The sequence below is a fragment of the Nothobranchius furzeri genome, chromosome 7, assembly GCF_043380555.1.
Source record: "Nothobranchius furzeri strain GRZ-AD chromosome 7, NfurGRZ-RIMD1, whole genome shotgun sequence".
Lineage (NCBI taxonomy): Eukaryota > Metazoa > Chordata > Actinopteri > Cyprinodontiformes > Nothobranchiidae > Nothobranchius > Nothobranchius furzeri.
In genome coordinates this window covers 45686335-45704948 of record NC_091747.1, presented here as the reverse complement: position 1 = coordinate 45704948, position 18614 = coordinate 45686335, and the positions used below count along the sequence as shown (strand labels likewise).

At 40.0% G+C, this 18614-nt stretch overlaps 1 protein-coding gene across 3 annotated transcripts in view; it reads right to left on the bottom strand.

The window, feature by feature from the left end:
• Positions 1-5308: 5308 nt before the first annotated feature.
• The window catches only part of fam49bb (family with sequence similarity 49 member Bb), a 40187-nt gene continuing 26881 nt past the window's right edge, over positions 5309-18614 (bottom strand). For all 3 annotated transcript variants that reach the window (XM_015954708.3, XM_015954709.3, XM_070553105.1), the window contains 7 exons: positions 17893-18032; positions 16676-16753; positions 10585-10701; positions 9414-9493; positions 9218-9344; positions 9079-9149; positions 5309-5752 (listed from right to left, as the gene is read on the bottom strand). In XM_015954708.3, the coding sequence (XP_015810194.1) occupies positions 5689-5752; positions 9079-9149; positions 9218-9344; positions 9414-9493; positions 10585-10701; positions 16676-16753; positions 17893-18032 (677 nt within the window). In that variant the 3' untranslated portion in view covers positions 5309-5688. The remainder of the gene's footprint in view (positions 5753-9078; positions 9150-9217; positions 9345-9413; positions 9494-10584; positions 10702-16675; positions 16754-17892; positions 18033-18614) is intronic.

Below are 18614 nucleotides of genomic sequence, written 5' to 3'. Positions count from 1 at the left end.
CAATGGCAGTAAAATGATCTTGAATCTTAATTGTGCCCTTATGTCCCATTATAATACTTAGTGCACCAAATGAATAAAAAATGCAAAACAGAAAATATTTTTTTAAGGTAGACATTAAAGAGTCGATGTACAATAAACGCAAAGATTAATAAATATTAATCAAGATTATAAATATTGTTTTGATTGCTCAATTAATTATTAAATAAAATTTTTGTGCAGAAAAATTGCTAAATGTTAAAACTGCATTAGGCAAATAAACTCTTAATAAATTTCACCGGTAAAACATTTACTTCTTGATAATTTCTTTCACTTTTTGCAAATCAAAACTACCGGAGGTTATTAAAGCTTTCTAAAATGCTTCAAAACATTTACTTTTTCTCAGAACATGTTAGAGGAACTTGTGTACCTTTTTTTTTTTTTTTTTTACCAAAGTGAAGCAACACTTTCACTGACTCTTAGTTCCTGATAAAAGCACCGAGCAAATATCTCTTTCTGCGCAACGGACCGAGATTACAGCACCTCTTGGTTGAGTTTCGCTGGCATGAAACACAATCCTCAGTGAACCGTTGATGTTTTGACACGACTGATTAACTAAGACTCCCCCGATTAGGACAACGTACAGGAGGAAGTGGGATTTGGAAGAGGGGCTCAGCATCTGTGACTCTGTGTGTGTGTGTGTGTGTGTGTGTGTGTGTGTGTGTGTGTGTGTGTGTGTGTGTGTGTGTGTGTGTGTGTGTGTGTGTGTGTGCGGGGGGGTATGGTGGCGGGTGGTCTCAGAGGATAGCCGTTGTCTTTCTCAGAAAAGTGAACTTGTCTCACCCAAGAGACAGATGAGCAATGTGTTAGGGGTCTTGTGGTTTATGGACAGATCGCGTTCTCAGGCTGCTGGGGGGATTCACTGGAATAAAACAAGAATGTCTCTACTTGGAAATAACTGACAGTTGTGCGAGTTCACTCTGGCACATATTAGCCTCAACGTGACGAGCAATTCTAGGTGTCTAGAACAAAATAAAAAGAGGTTGCACGGCTCTCTTCCTAATGTACATTTTGCAAGTTTTGACGCTAGAAACTGCAAAGTTACAACCATCCTCAAAGTGACCGGGGTCAACCAGAACGATTTGTATGAGGTGTGACCAACAACATAATTCCCTTCCTCTGGATTCCTCTCTACAGTGTGTTCCTGTGTTAGAGCTTACAGGATGAGTCCTGGAACACCCCTGATGTACTTGCCTTTGGATTTCATTTGAAGTGGTCTTGAGTAGATTTCCAGACTTTTGGAGTTCTTTTATAGTTTTTGATGGGCCTTTACAGTGTATAGTGGTATTTACTATGTTTCCACTGTGGGAGTTCTGGGAGAGGGGAAGATGATGGAGAAAATATGATGGCTTGTTCCATGTGACCTCAACATATTATGACAATTCTGGTGGTGAATGACGGTATTGATCAGCGCAAAAAGGCTTCCAAGGAAATTAATAACATTGATGACATTTTTTTCCATAAAAGTGTGCAGTCATTTTATCGATTTGGGACGGGGAGAGCAGCTGTGCGATGTAAAAAGCAGCTTTTAATGACCAAAAAATGTACATATTTTACAGTGCTTTGTAGGAGACGAGAAAGCACCGTACATTTCAGCATCCGTCACATTATGCAGGGTTGGGAGTTTAAAAACTGCAATTTTAAAGCAACATCAGTTCTCACATAAATTAAGTGATCAAAGATCAGGTCTTGGAAAAACAAATGGTCATCTTTTTATTTTGAAGTATTCAAGGTAAAGACATGACGACACTTCAAACCCTCTAAATAAAAGCTTGTCAGGGTCGAGACTGATGTGATGCACTTTTATGTATCAGTCCAAAGTACAGAAAACACTTGCATCATCAGCATACATCTGCAAATCTGCACCAGGACGTGAATTAGGTAATAATTAATCTAAAATCTTGAAAGAGGACTGAGCAGTCTGCCTTGTGGTACACCTGTATTCATTTTAATGATTAAGTCTTTCTCACCAACAGTAAAACATTGTTCAGTTTTTGCTAGGAATGATTTAAATCTGTGGAATCTGTGGAAACAAAGCATTTTTGCAGAGTGTGTAATATAAATAAATGGGTTTCAGAATTTAGAGCCAGCTTTACCCCTGAACAACACCAGACATATATCAGGTGGTGCAAAATACACAAAGTTTAGCAATTCATTGTAAAGATCCGAACCTTTATTATTTTTTGAACCAGTTAGCTTCTTGAGGTTTTAGTTGCACTGTGATACATTTATATTATAAAAACCAAACATGTCTTTATTTTGGGTATTGAATATTATTTCTCAAAGATAAAAAGACAAAAAAAAACAGAGTGCACCTTGTTCAGCTAAAATATTTATGAGTCCTGACCGTGTTGTCAATGTTAAAGCAACTTCATCAGTTTGTTCTCTGGCTCCCGTCACGCCTCCATACTATTAGAATCATTTTCTGCTTTGATGAATCTTAAAGAAAAGGTTGAAGTTAGATCAAAGACATCAGCTCTTCCCCCTCTGACAGAGACGGTTCATTCATCTGAAGAGCAAAGCCGCCCTCTCTGCCTGCAGCCGGCGACGATGCGGGATGAGCGAGAGCTTCTGTAGTGAGGGTCAAACTGGGACATCCGCTGGTGCAGAACAAGGTCACTGCTGCAAATCAAGTCCTGATGAGGGTCAGAACCATCAGGACTGAGCTGCAATCATTCATTAAACCGATGCATGGCTTCTTTCGTTATTTCTTTTCACAATTATCTCCTAAAAGATTTACAACCACACCCCAGATTCTCCCTCCTCTTGTTTCCTGACTCCTGTGTATTTGTGCAGAGATGCTGCAGAGGACACACCCATCCACTCTGCTGCCTCACTCTAACCCCGAGAAGTTGCATGGATGAGGGTGCTGCAGTGATCATGCAGACTGGCCTCTATTTTTCCTCAAAGCATGCACAGAGAAGGGATAATGGATCCTAAAAGGCAGTTTTTTTTATGAAAAGAGAGGCAAGCACTTGACACTGACATCATGTAATTATGTTTCTTAATGAGCCATTAAATATATTAGACTTAGGGAGGAGGGAATCACAAGGGGATGGTGGAAAAAGGATTGGAAATGGGTTTGCATCAGGCAAAGATGATGTTTTATAAAAGCAGATAGGCAACTTTCATTTCAGTGTAGTACTTGTGATGTAGAGCAGTAAAGCTGTGAAAAATACATCAATAGTAGTACATCAGAAGATTTTTATTTAGGAAACAATAGAATTTTTCAGGCATGAATGTTTCCATCAGGTTAGATAATCAGTCTTTACCTTTACTAACAGATAATCAAAGAAGGAATTTGTTATTATCTCAAATTAAAACCTTTCCTAGTGTGAGTGAAAACTTTTAGGTACATGATTATTTTTACATAAAAGAGATGTTTATTTTCAAGACCAAAGGTTCATGTTTAGGGATTTCTGATACACACACACACACACACACACACACATATATATATATATATATATATATATATATATATATATATATATATATATATATATATATATATATATATATATATATGCATAAAATTGTAAAATCTGTCATTATTGGCATCATTTTTGACTCTTAATAACATTTTTATACCATGATCTTATTTTAAATAAAACTCACTCAAAATGTCAAAATGACAGAGCTGAGGTTTAGTTTCGAGATATTTTTTGCTTGTTTGGTATAACTAAATTAAATGGAAGAAGGCTAGTTAATGTGATGTTAGCCACCTAAAAGTATTTATCTCTTTGATTTATGAGGGTATTTATTGGTATCAGAAATTAAGAGTTAGCCAATATCGGTAAATAAGCCAATATCAAACATCACACCAAAGGAAACTGTATAAATAAACTAATTTATATATATACATACATATATATATATATATATATATATATATATATATATATATATATATATATATATACACTAATCACATTTTATTTAGTCAAGAATATTTGTCCCAAAAGCTATTTGTTTTTATTAAAAATAACGAGGCAGAGATAGGAACAATAGACATGCATTCTAAAAATGCCTTTTTGTATTTCTATAGAAAACAGGAAAATAAAGTTGATTTGAAGTGCTGCTGGCACAGGCTGCAGCTATTCCAGAAGCTACACTACGCAGCCTTCCATCTCTGTGGCTGATTGGTTATTTCTGATGATTGACACTTTTTTTTGTATCATTGGGACCAAAAGGATGAAGTTACTCACCTAAATTAGATTGACAGCTCAGACTCATCACACTGACATACGCAAACCAGAAGAAGTGAAGTCTTGCTGGATGTTGGAGTTCTGAGCCTTTTTTTATTTTTAGTCAAAATGGCTTCGTTTTCCTCCTAAATGGTTTTGAGCGTGAACTAAGAGGTAGGGCTAACAGTAAATGATTAGAAATTCTGGGTAAGAAACTTTTAGGAGATCTGCTCGGATAAAGCCATTACTGCTTTTGTTGTTCTCTGGCCTCTGTAAATTTTATGTGTAGTGTTGGGACATACAGTAGGGCCTTAACTTCAAAATGTGTGTAAAATTGGATTTTTAGCTGCATCAGAGACAGAAAATAAGCCAAAAACACTCACACATGAAGAGGGATCTCCGATCCCTCATAGTTTTAGATGCGTCTGGAGCATTTTAAAAAAGGTTTGCATGGTCTTGTAGCCAAGGTTTTATAGCGGGTGCAGCATGATGATGTTTATTGATATTGAGGGACACGTATTTAGCTTCTAAACTCCAATGCCCTCCTATTGGGGGGGCCCTCGGTTGAAACAAATATCCCTCTGAGTGTTTCCTGGTTGAGTCACTGCTCCCAACTTTGTGCCAACTGTTGTGGTTTATAACACAAGAATGAAAGCTGGTCTCATTTCTAAGAAAAGCAACCGTTTGTGTTCATCCAGTCAGGGGAACTGATCCGAATTGATTCCTCACTGCCAGCTTGGTGCTCAAACATGAGAAAACTCACACCTTTCAAACGAGAAAGTGAAGAAAAGCAGCTCCAGAAGCCGGGAAGGCGATTAAAAATTAGGACGAGTTTTTTTTTTTAGAAAACAAAAATTCTCCTTTTAATCACTCCAGCCACGTCAGGGTTGTACATTTACTGCACAGACTCCAGATTTCATTTTGATTCTCCTCACATCACAGTTTAGTTCTCAACTGAAAAATACAACGATGAAAAGAAAACATATGCACAAATTAAAACTTTAAAAAATATATAAAAACAGTACTCTAAATCTGTCAAGTACCATTTCAATAACATAATATCTGAGAATACACAGCAGAGCAAACAAATTAGACAATTACTTTATTAAATAGAAAGAAAGGGACATTTTCATCATGCAGAAGATGTAATTAAATAACCAATCAAACAAAAAATAATATATACTTCTCTATATATCTCTGAAATTTTCAAGTCAAAGCACTCCCGTCCCTTAAACAGGGAAAAACATAAAATGTTTAAAAACACCAGCGTCTCACATCTCAGCGCCAACCGTTTGGCACAGCAAAAGACATCATCGTGGCAGTAGCATTCGCATTATAAAAGTGGGCGGAGCCAAGCTCTTTTTTCATGAAAGAATGATCAACAGAACAAAAATGAACATTCTGTGCAGCTAAATCCGTCAGGACAGCGAGTGGCGTTTCCCCCAGCAGTGGCTACAGCTTGTTCCTACTGCAGCATGCTCTTGATAGTCTTGTTGGTTGATTCGTCATTCAGATGTTTGGTTGTGTACCTGCAGGAGAACAATCACATATCTATATTTTAATAACACTAGAAGAACAGTGGCATCAGGCAGGAAATCCTCCCGAGGATGGATACTAGTCAACAGATGCCTGAACCACCTCACGACTCTGATGAGGAGGAGCAGTGGCTCTACTTCGATTTTCCCCAAGAAAAGTCCTCTTTTTGGGTTAAGATCCAAACACAAAGGGTCTGGGTCGCTAAGCTTTTTTTTAACTTAAATGTAGACAGTTTTGGTATCACACAGTCTCCAACTTTAGAGCCTCGTTGGTGTTACTTCCGTGTTTACCCGCGGGCAGAAGGGGATGATGTCGCCATCTACTGCCCATGTCCTCCTGGCCGATCACCACGTCCCATGAAAGATCCAGCATATAAACTCCTTCATCCCTATTCATGGTCCAGGAGCCACATCTCCTTATCTTGATCTATTTTGACCCTCCCTCTCCCACTGTGGTTAGCCCTGCCCCAACTCCCTGTTTTGCCAACTTAGTGAAGCCGACCAACACTAGCCTTGGGGTAGTTTTGGACCGTCTAATGCGGGGGTCGGCAACCCGCGGCTCTTCCATCCATCTGATGTGGCTCTCTGTGCTTGTAAAATAATGAATGGATATTTAAATAAAATGCTTTATATTTTACTGCATTAATTTTACATCTGTATGCCAATTCTAAATGTAGATTGTCTGCGTAAACCTGAACAGTTCCAACCCGGTCTTACTGTGAGACCGGGTTGACGCGTCACCTTTGTGCGTAATCATATCGGCGCTTTCTGAGCTGAAGAGGATGTGAGATTCTGGGATTCTCCTCAGATGGCTCCTGGATGTGTCGCCACATTGGAGATATGAACAAGCGCTATTCAGTCAAAGTTTCATAATCAGGGAACATTTTCTGTGACAAGTCTCGCTTCAGTTGGAGGAATCTTCCCGCATGCACTCTGGTTCTGCGACGCGCTCCAAGCCCCTCTCCACATCTTCAGCTTGCTGTGGACCTTATTTAGTACATGCTGACAGTGAGCTGCGCTGAGCAGTGTCCAGCTCAGATGGGAATCTTTTCTTGAGTGATTTAGCTACATCTACGATGTGCGTAACAAATAAAATGTCAGTTCGTCTGCATGCGTTGGAGTAATTCTTTCCATTCTTTCTCCGTCAAAATAAACGGTCAAATACGGGAACTGTCCGGTCAACACAAGCCCTGCTTTAACTGTTCTGTTTTCTTGTGAAAATTGTCGCAAAGAGATCAAATTTAACTTGATTAACACCAGAGCCATATATCAGTCACTGTAAATGAGGGAAAAACAAAATGATCGGATCCTTTTCTGACCTTCCCCACCTACAAAGTTTAATTACAACAATCAAACGTGACAGAGCCTGGATTTGGATTCTGAACAGTCTAAACATGTTTTAAAAAGAAACGTATGACAAAAGTGGCACCTGCTCAGTAAAACCACCAACAGGGTGAAAAATATCAAAATATTGTAGGCAGAGACGGGCTACAACTTCTGGATCCATTTTATATAAATCGTTTTATTGATTATCGTCTTATGAAAGATAATTGACGTACAAGAGCGACCGGTACTGGCTGCTGTCACCTGTTGTGATTGGTTAAAGCAGCTCTCTGCTGTCTCGCGGCTGCTGTGGCTCCCAGTGTTTTCTTTACTGTGGGAAACGGGTAATAATGGCTCTTTGATGGGAACAGGTTGCCGACCCCTGGTCTAATGAGATGACTCACATTAGCCAGATGGTTAGATCCTCCTTCCAGCTTCGCCGGCTATCAAAGATGAAGTCCATCCTGAATAGACGTGACCTGCACGCAGTAATCCACGCATTTGTGATCCCTCACCTGGATTATGCTAATTCCTTATTTCATGGATCTACCTCTTCCTCAGCTGTGCGCCTCCAGCTGGTGCAGAAGACGGCAGCCCGCCTCTTGACATATACCAGACGGAGGGAGCATATTACTCCCATTCTGGCCCGGCTGCACTGGCTACCGGTGCACTACCGCTTCCAATTTAAAATTTCACTTTTTTGTTTTTAAATCCCTTTATCTTTATGCACCTCTGTACTTAACCCAGCTGGTTCACCCCTACCTACCAGGTCGGGCTCTTTGGTCAGCAGGCCACTGCCTGTTACAGGTCACAAGGGTTCGGGTGAGGACACGAGGGGAACGCGCGTTTTTAATCTGTGCGCCTCGTCACTGGAACCAACTTCCTCTGGCAGAGAGAACGGCCCCCTCTCTCTCCGTTTTTAAATCATGCCTGAAGGCTCATTTCTATCCTTTGGTTTTTATTTCTGCCTAGTCGGCTTCTTACTATGCACTCGTTTTACTTTATTGTTGATTTTATAGTTGTTACTGTGCTACTTTTATTACTTCTGACTCGTGCGTTTTGGTTTTATTTGTTCCACCCTAACTCCAGTGTACAGCACTTTGGTCTGCCTTAGCCGTTTATAAATAAAACGATGCTGATGATGATGATCACTTCTTTTAAAAGGAGATGTGGATCGTGGACCATGAATAGGGATGAAAGGAGTTTACACGCTGGATCTTTCATGGGACGTGGCGATCGGTCAGGAAGGTGCGGGCAGTAGAGGGCGACATCGTTCCCTATTGCCCGCAGATAAACAGCAGAAGTTATGCCATCAACACCTGGGGGGAGGGGCTCTGAAAAAGGCGACTGTCAGCAGATTAAGGTAAAAAATGTTGCTATGCTGAGTATTTAACAAGAAAAAAACAACGGAAACTGAAAAGAGAAACAGAAAGAACAACAAAGATCTGTCTGGGTGTCGATTTGGGAATATCAGGGCCATGTTTTAGGAGATTTAACTCGGTATTCACTCCAAGTTTCCTCAGAAATACCTAAAAGGATTTAAACATCTGGTGCAGCGGACTTAAATACAGATATGTACACATTTAAACAACGAGGGTTAAAGCTTTAAGGTGCTTAACTTAAATTAAGACAAAGTGGTGTTAATAGTTAATAAAACATGTTTTTAAGCATAAATGCTGTATTTTCATGCATCTTCTACATCCTGTCGTTCTCTTTCAGAACTCTGATGACAAATCTGTTTTTGTATGGAAGTGATTTGAAGACAGGAAGTGGCAACCGGCCTCTGGCTGGCTCAGAAAATGACCTTGTCTGCTCCGGAGACGCCGAGCGCGAGGACACGAGGGAGATCTTATTTAGACTGAGGGATGAGACGTCAAATGACTTCTCTGTGCTGTCTTTGACACCAAGCTGGAGCGAGTCGGGGCGCCGGAGAGACATAAAAGCAAAACTACCGGCAAAAACAAATGGTAGAATTAATCACGACATCATCGGCTCACCTGAGAGCGTTGAGAAGGCCTTCTACGCTGTTCTGTGGCTGATCTTTGAGGACTTTGATGCAGCCTTTCATCTGTGGATCAGAACCAGATTATTAGCTGAAGAATCCGTGAGCAGCATCAGAGCGTGAACTGTACTCACGTCGATTTTCGACGACTTGGCAAACGCTCCAACCGGGTGGACGTAGTCGTATAAGATGATGACTCCGACCATCACCCTGAGGCAGAAGGAAACCGTCTCCTCACTGGTGAATCGGCTGCGATATTCCCTGATGGGACAAAAGAGCGATTAGAAAAGATTCCAGAGGAAGATGGGGAGTAGACAGGAAGTGACTTACGGCGTTTCCAACATGACTTTACACACACTCGCCATTGTGCTTAAGCAGTCTGTCGTGTTTTCGATGGGCAGCGTTTTATTCTGTAAGAGGAAAAAAATAAAAACATTCAGAAATAATAAATAAAATAGTTAAATTAAGTTAATTTAAATCAAGTTATTTTCATTTCTGACAGCAACACAAATAATATTTAATGCTGCTTTAGTCTTTTATTCATTCCAGCTCTCATTTAATAGATCTGTATTCATAATTCCTGCAAAAGAACATCACTTTAGCATAGGGTTGGGATGATAATCAATAAACCAATTAATTGTACGATAGGCGAAAATGAACTCAATTTTTCCAGCCTGAATACATCAAAGTTTTTTTTATTGTGTTTTTATTTTTTGTTGTCATTTGTTTTATTTATTCATTTAGAAGTTCTGGTTGGTGGCATCCCAGTGTTAAATAAAAGTTTAATTGTTGCATTTTAAAGGGTGTACTTGCATCATTATGATATATTAACATTGCATAAGTGGTTATTTTGGTCTCGATAATGTCGACAAAAATAACGTTTATCATCAATGATTTGCAGGACAATATATCGTCCAGCAAAATTTGTTGTCATCCCATGCCTACTTTTGCAAGACTCATGGGACATTTTAACCGATACAAGATTAACCTTTTAGTCTTTTTGGGAAATCTGGATATTTACAACTATTATGTTGCAGAAATGTTTAATGGTTCCCTTTAGATTTAACTATTTAATTTTATCTTTACCAATTAAATAATTTACAAATCATTAGCCGACGTACAAAAACCTCCTGTCTGACAGCTGATTTTACTCAAATATGTTGTTTTATTTTTTTTGTCTAAAATGTTTATTAGTAAATCAGTAAAAATTGCACCAGGCTTGATTTAAAAATTCATGTTGACATTTATATTTAGTATTTTTCTGATCAGTTGAATAACAAAACATCAGTTTTTTGCAGGTTTGTCAATACAAATAATAACTATAACATAACCTAAATGGCCCCCTAGTGGCTGGCTGCAGTATAAGCCTCGCCCATCCGTGTTAAATTTTTTAAAATTCTGATTAAAGCATAAAAATACACCTCAGATAATAATTTTTAGCCGATTCGTTTAGTTGCTGCTCTTCTCCGTAAATGCCCCGCTGAATATACTAAAGTCTCACCTCTGATACAAACTTCGTTGTGCCGTCACTTAACGTCTTCAGCATGGGAGTAGCGTCAGCGTAGAAAAGAGATATCCGATTGGCCAGCTCGTTGTTGACTTCATTCTCACCCTCTGCCTAGAAATCATAAAAAAAGATCCCATTTTGGTTTATTGCTGAAGTCAGATCCTCGCTCACCTGTAGAGTTTTTGCCCATTGTTCTGGTTTTCTGACATTAATGTAAAATTCATAAAACGACCTTTAGCTGACCTCCGTACAAAAGTGGAAAAAATGTTATCAGAGCAGCCGCCATGAGAAAATGACACAATCAGAGGAAATTTGAATGAAAAATGTCAGAGTAATAAAACAAAGGTGCTACTGAATCAAAATGAGCAGATTAAGAAATTCGAGGGGATGCAACTCTTCTATTCTTACTGTACATGTGGAGGTTGCTGTAAAGTGTTTTGTTGAAAATCTTTTCAGTTAAAAGAAAACAAAACAATATCTGCACATGAAAAGATATTTGTTCTGATTAAATGTCAGGAAAACACTGATATGAACCGTATGACCGAGTACCCCACCCCCCGTTCCCAGCTGACTAACCCGTCCTGCTGCTTTCTACGTTCAGACACCAAAAACACCTGGCAGATAGCAGAGAACGAGGCGTCTCTGAACAGCCTGTTCTAAATTTGTCTACATATTTAAAAAACAACAAGAACACTTCCTGCCGTCGTGAGAGCTCTGATGTGAATAAATCGCCCCAAACTTTCAAACCAATTCTGCTCTTAACGAACGATGACAGATGTGCTCAAAGACTGTTTGAGCGGGACGGAAGTGTTTCATCTCAGACGTCTGAATGATTCAGTCCTCTGAGGGGCGACTTGGGGGGGGGGCAGCAGCAGTGATGAATTCTAACTTGTCTGGGCCCATTTGCCTAATGGAAAATTCTGGATTGAAGAGGAAAGAACACCTTCTGTCAGACAGGTCAAAACAGAAAGCAGTCTCCGTTCATGACATTAAACTCCTGCCAGCACCGAGCCGTTACGATCAGCTGAGCTAATCTACAGTTCAGCATAAATGATAAGAGACTGAATATGTTCATAAATATCAAATGAGTGAGCAAGTCCATTTTCGAATAGCCCCTAAATGGATCCCTTTATATTTTAGATGCATTGGTTGGATAAAAAAAATTGAACTTTAGGGCACTTTTCCCAAAATGAATTCTAGCTCTCTCATGGTGTTCCTCAGGGTTTTATATTTGGGTCAATAACATTTCTTTCTTTACACGTTTCTCTTCATGGCTCAACCTTGAGGAAACATGTTTATGCAGATTATACACCATTCCACATTTAACTTCGGACAGCAATATCTGCAAGAATAAAACTAAATTTGCACAATTTTAAAGCTGATAAAACTAAAGCAATGACTTCTGGATGCATATACAAAGATTCTTGTGTGGATCTGAAAATTATTCAGCCTTTTTGGGAAATCAACATTGACTTAAACTTTAACAGATTTAAACAGATGTAAACATTATTCAATTTAAAGTGAATATTTAAGCCAAAATAAAACTGTTTTAATAATAAATGGCAACTCAAGTCATAAATGCATAACTGTTTTTCAGAAATATCAATTAAAGGGATATTTTGATGGGTTTATTTCTCCATGAAACCTATAAATATTACTATCTTACTCTTTGGAAGTAGCTTTCTGAACAATATTTGCTTACATTTAACAGGACTGAGGAGCTAACAGCTAGTCTAAGGACATCCTGGACCATTTTAAAACAGCTCTAATCTCCAAAATCTGGTTGTGGATCATGAAAATGTTATTTTATAAGCCTTTATACACTGATTAATCAATTTATTTACAAGTATAACCACCACCACTAGCAACATGTACCGGCGGTCAGTAACAAGATGGCGCCTGTGCTTGGCTTAGCCGCAGTCACAGCCACTTTTTCCAAACTTTTCTCCACTAACCTCCTCTTTTCCACCTTGCTCCTGTCTGCGATCCTCTTTGGTAGTGTCCCTGCTACCATCTCCTATGATCGCCAGACTCTTTTGTCCTTCCGTTCATTCACGATCGCCCAAGATGCACTGAGGACGTACCTTCCTGTTTACCTGATCGGCGTGCTGGCCCGGAGCCAAATGACTCCTACCAGGACGCCTCCAGCGATGTTTATCCGGTCACGGGAAAACGTCGGAGGAAAAAGATGTAAACGAGCAGGAATCCAGGTGAGAATAAGACTTCTCTTAAAGCATGGTTTATCTAGTAAACAACGGCATGATCTTCTAGCTTCTTGTCCTTTGTTTGGCGACCTAAGCACCACTTCCGCATTCCCGCCAGGCCGCGTTGCGGTGCGGTTTCTCCGTCCTAGTTTTTTAAGGTCGGTTTATCCTCATTCTTCAGTGGTTTCTCCGGCTGTTCCCTCCATGACTGGTTTTTATAAACACAGTGGATCTAACCCTGCTAATTTACGTCCACTAACTCCAGCTGTTTCTGTAGTTTCTGATTCCTCCACCTCACTCAGCATGGCTCTATTAAACACCCGCTCTGTTAACAATAAGTCCTTCCTGCCCAATGATCCAATTCTCTCTAAAAACCTGGATTTTCTATTTCTGGTCTAAGAAGACCAAAGGTGACAGATCATTTGCTGCTGTGTCCCCCAGACTCTGGAACTCTCTCCCCCTGAGCCTGAGATCAGTGGACTCAGTGAACTCCTTCAAAAAGCAGCTGAAGACTCACCTGTTCAGGTTGGCTTTTGTGTGACCTTCTTCACCACTCTCTCTTTATTCTGCTCTCCCCACCTATTCCACCTTCCTCAGGATCCACTGATTTCCCTCTTTCCTATTCACTCTCTCTCTTTCTTAACATTTTTAATCACACTTGTCTATTTTTTGCTCATTTTAAATACATTTTTAACCATTTTCTAAATTCTTTTTTTATTTTTACATTTTTTTTTTGTGATTTTTATCTTGAGGCGCTATAGAAATGATATTTTCTTCTTCTTCTTCTTCTTCTTATCTGTGTCTCCAGCAGGATTGTCTGAATGCAATTCCAAAAATAACCACTGCAAATTTGGTGGTGGCTAAAGTTTCATAACATGAAATGTCATTGTTTTGATTGCATTTATTTAAAGATGGCAAAAAAGCACGTAGGTGTTGGCTGAGGACTAGCTGTTAGCTTTAGGGCTGCAACAACGAATCGATAAATTCGATGAAAATTGATTACTAAAAGCGCTGGCAACGAATTGCGTCATCGATTCGTTGTGTCGCACAACTCTTCCAAAAGCCCCCCCCCCCCCTTCCTGCCCGCCGTTGAGAGCAGACCGGAGCAAGTTAGATCAGCGCGAGGGAGAGCCGGCAGGTGTTTGGAAGAGGAACATGGCAGAAGCAGCGAGACCCAAAAAAGTAAAAACTTCTAAAGTTTGGGAGCATTTTCAGTTAAATCAGGCGACGACATTCGTTACCTGCAATGTTTGTAGGTCAGACTTAGCATGGCACGGGAGTACTAAAGTGATGATGCAGCATCTTAAACGCATGTCGGAATCATCAGCGAGGAAGGAGAGAGCTCTGTGTCCGGGTAAGTTAAAAACTTTTCAAAATCCAAGCCCCGGATTATTACACAGGCTAGACATGCCCTAAGCTCGTAAAAAAAAGTCTATAAAATCGTAAGCGTGACGCTATTAGATAAATGGGGGGGGGGCTCGCCCTGCTGCAAACCGGTTCCCGCCGTCACATTCCCGCAGAAAGTGGTTGATCACACCGGGGCCAGACTACTAGCATGTGGTTTTACAACCACAATGTCCTCGGAAGCGAAAACACTTTTAAAAGGGAGGGGGGTGCTGCAGGCGTGTTGTGTGAGAGTGCAGTTATATACTGGTTAATATATTTTTGGGTTCAGTTGCTTTCATGTGGCCTAATGTGAGTCTATTTGGGATCATTGGAATGATCAGCATCTCCTGATGTGACTTTATGGCAGTTGCCCAGGGCATCATCACAAGGAGGATGGCATTCATTTATTTTTGTTTTATTTGGTATTTTTTCAGTCATTTTTGGAAATAGTGATTAATTTTGATTAATTCACAGCCTATGTTTAATTACATTTAAAAATTAGTTGTTTGACATCCCCAATTATAATAATTGTCTACAGATGAGATCAAACAAAACAGATGAGAATTGCCCTTAAAGAGCAAGTCACCCCCAAATAAACTTTTTTTTGCTGATAAACTAAATAAACGAGTGTCTAATCGTGCTGCAGACACGTGTCGTCAATAATTTGGCACTTCAGTGCATCTTAGTTAAAATTTAAATATTCTGCCTAAAACTGACAGTGTTGTGCCGTTGTTAGGTAAAAACTCTGCACTGTATTTTAATTTAAATCTGCCACCGCTATTGGCTAAGAAGTATGCTATGATGTAAACTGGTACATTATGATGTCACAATGCTGTCGTGAGCCGCCTGAGTGTGTGTGTATTTGTTAGCGGCTCCGCCCTCTCGGTCTGCCAGGCAACAGCATGTGTTGCATTTTTCAAACATGAAGTGGGAGTGGAGTTAGACTCTGGTAGGGGTTGACTTGCTCTTTAAGCTGTTTAACTTGGACCAAGCATTTTAGATCACAGATAGGTGTAGCTTAGGGTCTCTGTCTATACACCTTATAAGACAATTTAGGTGATGGCATGTTGTTTTTCTGCTATTGAACAGTTTTCTAATAATGTTGTGTTTAATAAAGTGAAGGAAGGAGAGAAATAACGTTTCCCTAGCAGTTTTTAACAATGTCCCCATGTAATCCGATTAATCGATTAATCATGTCGAGACCCCATCCGATTCATCGATTAACCAAATAATCGTTTGTTGCAGCCCTAGTTAGCTTATCGATCCTGTAGAGCATAATTGAGGCATGTAGGGTGCATTTATTACCTTTACTAAAAAAAACACTTCGAAATGGCAAAAAAGAGCTTTTATATAATTATATTAGGGTAATTTTTTTTAATTAAGCATTATTTTAATTCATTTAGGGTCTGCAGCAGTTCTTCTAAACGCGATTTAAATAAATAAACATGACTTGACACAAACACAAGCAGGAAAATCATTATTTTCTCAGATGTCACTAAGGACTTATAAATAGACTAAATGTGCACCTGGATGTAACTCAGTGTAGAGAAGATCAGACAGAAATGGGACACAGCAGATTTATCGACTGTCTTTGCAAAAAAATAAAAAAAACCTCCATTAATAGCAGCTTTGCACATTAAAAGTCCCAGCGAGACATGGCAGTCGGCACGTAGAGCAGAGCAGAAAACCCTAAAACATTAAATCAGTATGATATTACTTCACTCGCATATTGAAGAATCACTCAGGTATTTACATACTTGAGGCTAATTGCTCTGCATTAACATGCTGATGGAGCTGTATGATTTAGGTAAACATGGTATATTAGAATATTTTGAGGACATTTTTGTCTTTTGTTATCAAAATACAAACCACCCTCTATAACTTATTTTCTCCATGCCTGAGCATAATTTATTGGGAGCTGTGGCAATATGTCGATATTAGGGATGTAAGAAAATATTGTTATGGCAATATATCATGATATATTGTATCGTCTCCCCTGTATCATGATATGTATCGTATCGCCAGAATTTCACAGATACACATCCCTAGTCGATATGGTGATATTTTGATATATTGTGCAGCTTTAGAATAAAACATTTCTGCATCTTTCAGATTTGAATGATGCTTTTGAGCTTTTACCTTCCATCCTCTCAAACTGCTCTTAACAAAGAAAACAAAAAATATCAATAAAACATCTAGTTCTGAATCATTTTTGCTGCATCTTTATAGCTTTAGGTGTGAATGGTTACTTATTTACACATTCAGTCGACTGAACATCACTATCAATCACTCTGGGAGCCGTTTCACCTCTCTGGAAGAACCTGATCCCAAAGCACGCTCTTAAGATCACTTTTTAAAGGTTGAATATAAATCTTTAAGCAGCTAAGCACCTCACGGTGTTCTCCTGCGTGTATATACGTGTTTGGCCACTTGCTTTAGAGCTGTAAAACAAAAATGTGGACAGATGATGAGGACTCGGGGATAAATGTTCTCACCGGTACGTTATTGATCCGCATCCGACTCAGCGTTCTCCTGTAGTAGCTGAAGTCGTTCTGAATGGCAGGATTTGTCATCTGTGAAAGGAGGAAATAAAACGGCACATAAGAAAGAGTTGTCTGGAGGTGGCACGCCCTGCAGCGGGGCATCGAGGATCAAGCTCGTCGCTGTGGTGACACAACGATTTAGCCGGCTAAGCAGAAACGCAGCTTTGCTGAGGAATGACAGAAAAAGAGCACCAATACAATTACAGTTTTATTTGCTGGGCTGAAATGAAATTGCCTGACTCTGACTTACCCTTGTTACATCCTCACTCTTCCCGTCAAATGTTTGGAGTTTCCCTCCATTTCCCCCCCAGATAAATGCTCTCATTAGGAAACGTAGCTTAACTCAGACTATTTACAGTAAAAGCTTCAAATAAAAACCCACAAGTGTAAGAAAAATGACTGATCTGGCTCTGACCTCGAGGAAGGCAGAACGACCAATAAGAAGGCTGCGTTTAAAACCAGCGCTACCAGTGAGAGCTCATTATGTAGCTAATTATCCTTGTTCCTGCAGCATGTTAATCCTGCTACAATGGGACTGGTATCCATCTTTGTGTCCACCAGTGAAGATGGCCTGCTTCTGCAGGGAGGGGGCTGCAGAACACACACACACACACACACGCACACACACAGGGTCAGACGCCTGTGCACAAGTGTGAAGGATTGATGAATAGGCCTGGCATGCCACCTCGCACCCCCATGCCTTCATGTTTCATCTTGCCAGGATGGGCAGTGGGTACTAATTGGGGTGTCGCTGTAAATCCCCTCAGGGAGCTGAGGTTTGAGTCTCGAAGTGAAGACACGGCGAGCTCAGCCGCGGTCTTTGGGTGCTCACTGTTTTTTTTTTTTTTTTTTTGAGCGACACCCACGCCTAATGTGTGATATCTCCAACAGCATTTCATTAGCAGTTTGAGGTTTGAATTCAAGCCAGACTGGAGTTCTCCTCATTTCCTGCCTGGCTTATTTATAAAAGCTGCCACGATCGGAAGCTAAGCTCAGGATTTAAACGTTCATATTAGCCTCATTAACCATTCTGTAGACGTCGTCCTGTGTATTATCAACAGCAGAGCAGAGCCGGGATTCGGATCTGTGCGGAGCAAAAATCAATGCAAGTGCATGGAGAGCTCATTGGAGGACTAATGGCTCCAGAGTTGTTAGAGATGCAGACGTACTTTAAGCTCGTCAAAGCGCAGAGTGAAGTGCAGGATCTCTGCGAACTGCTTGGCCAGCGCCTGCTCCCGCTCCAGGTGCTGGGTCGGGTCGCTGTACGTCTCATTGGTGAGTGCTCCCAGAAGGCTGTGCAGCGCCGCTTCTGTGGGACAGATTTAAAGATGTCAGATTACAGATCCACAAGGTCATGCAATAAAACATGATGAAAAAAGGCCTTGACTAGAGACGTTTAGCTGAGCTGTGAGGAAATTCTGGTCATGAGTGAGCGCTGATGAACGTTTAATGTTTTTGGAGCTTCGATGACTCAAACAGCAGGCTGTGTAAAGATGTAAAGGTCAGGAAAGATTTATAACTACAGGTAGGTCAGGCTGATTCAGGGACAAAACACAAATATTAATAAAAATGTTCATCTAGTTTAAGAAAAAGCAGATAAGACCTCTCAGAATGACTTGGTGCTGAGGATGGCAATAGTAGCTGCAGACTTACGAACGTAACATGAAAGTTAAAGCAGAGCAAAACCGAATCCACCCTAGTGATTGGCTGCAGCAAAGGTTTTCTAAACCTCATCTATGGAAACGGTTTCATGAATAAAAACTAAGAATATATTTAAAATCATGTTTTCACACATTTTAATGTAAATTTCTGCTGTAATTCGATTTTTCATGCTTAAAAAAATATATATATATCAAGATTGTGCTAAGGTAGTCTGCTTGGTGCTCCCACA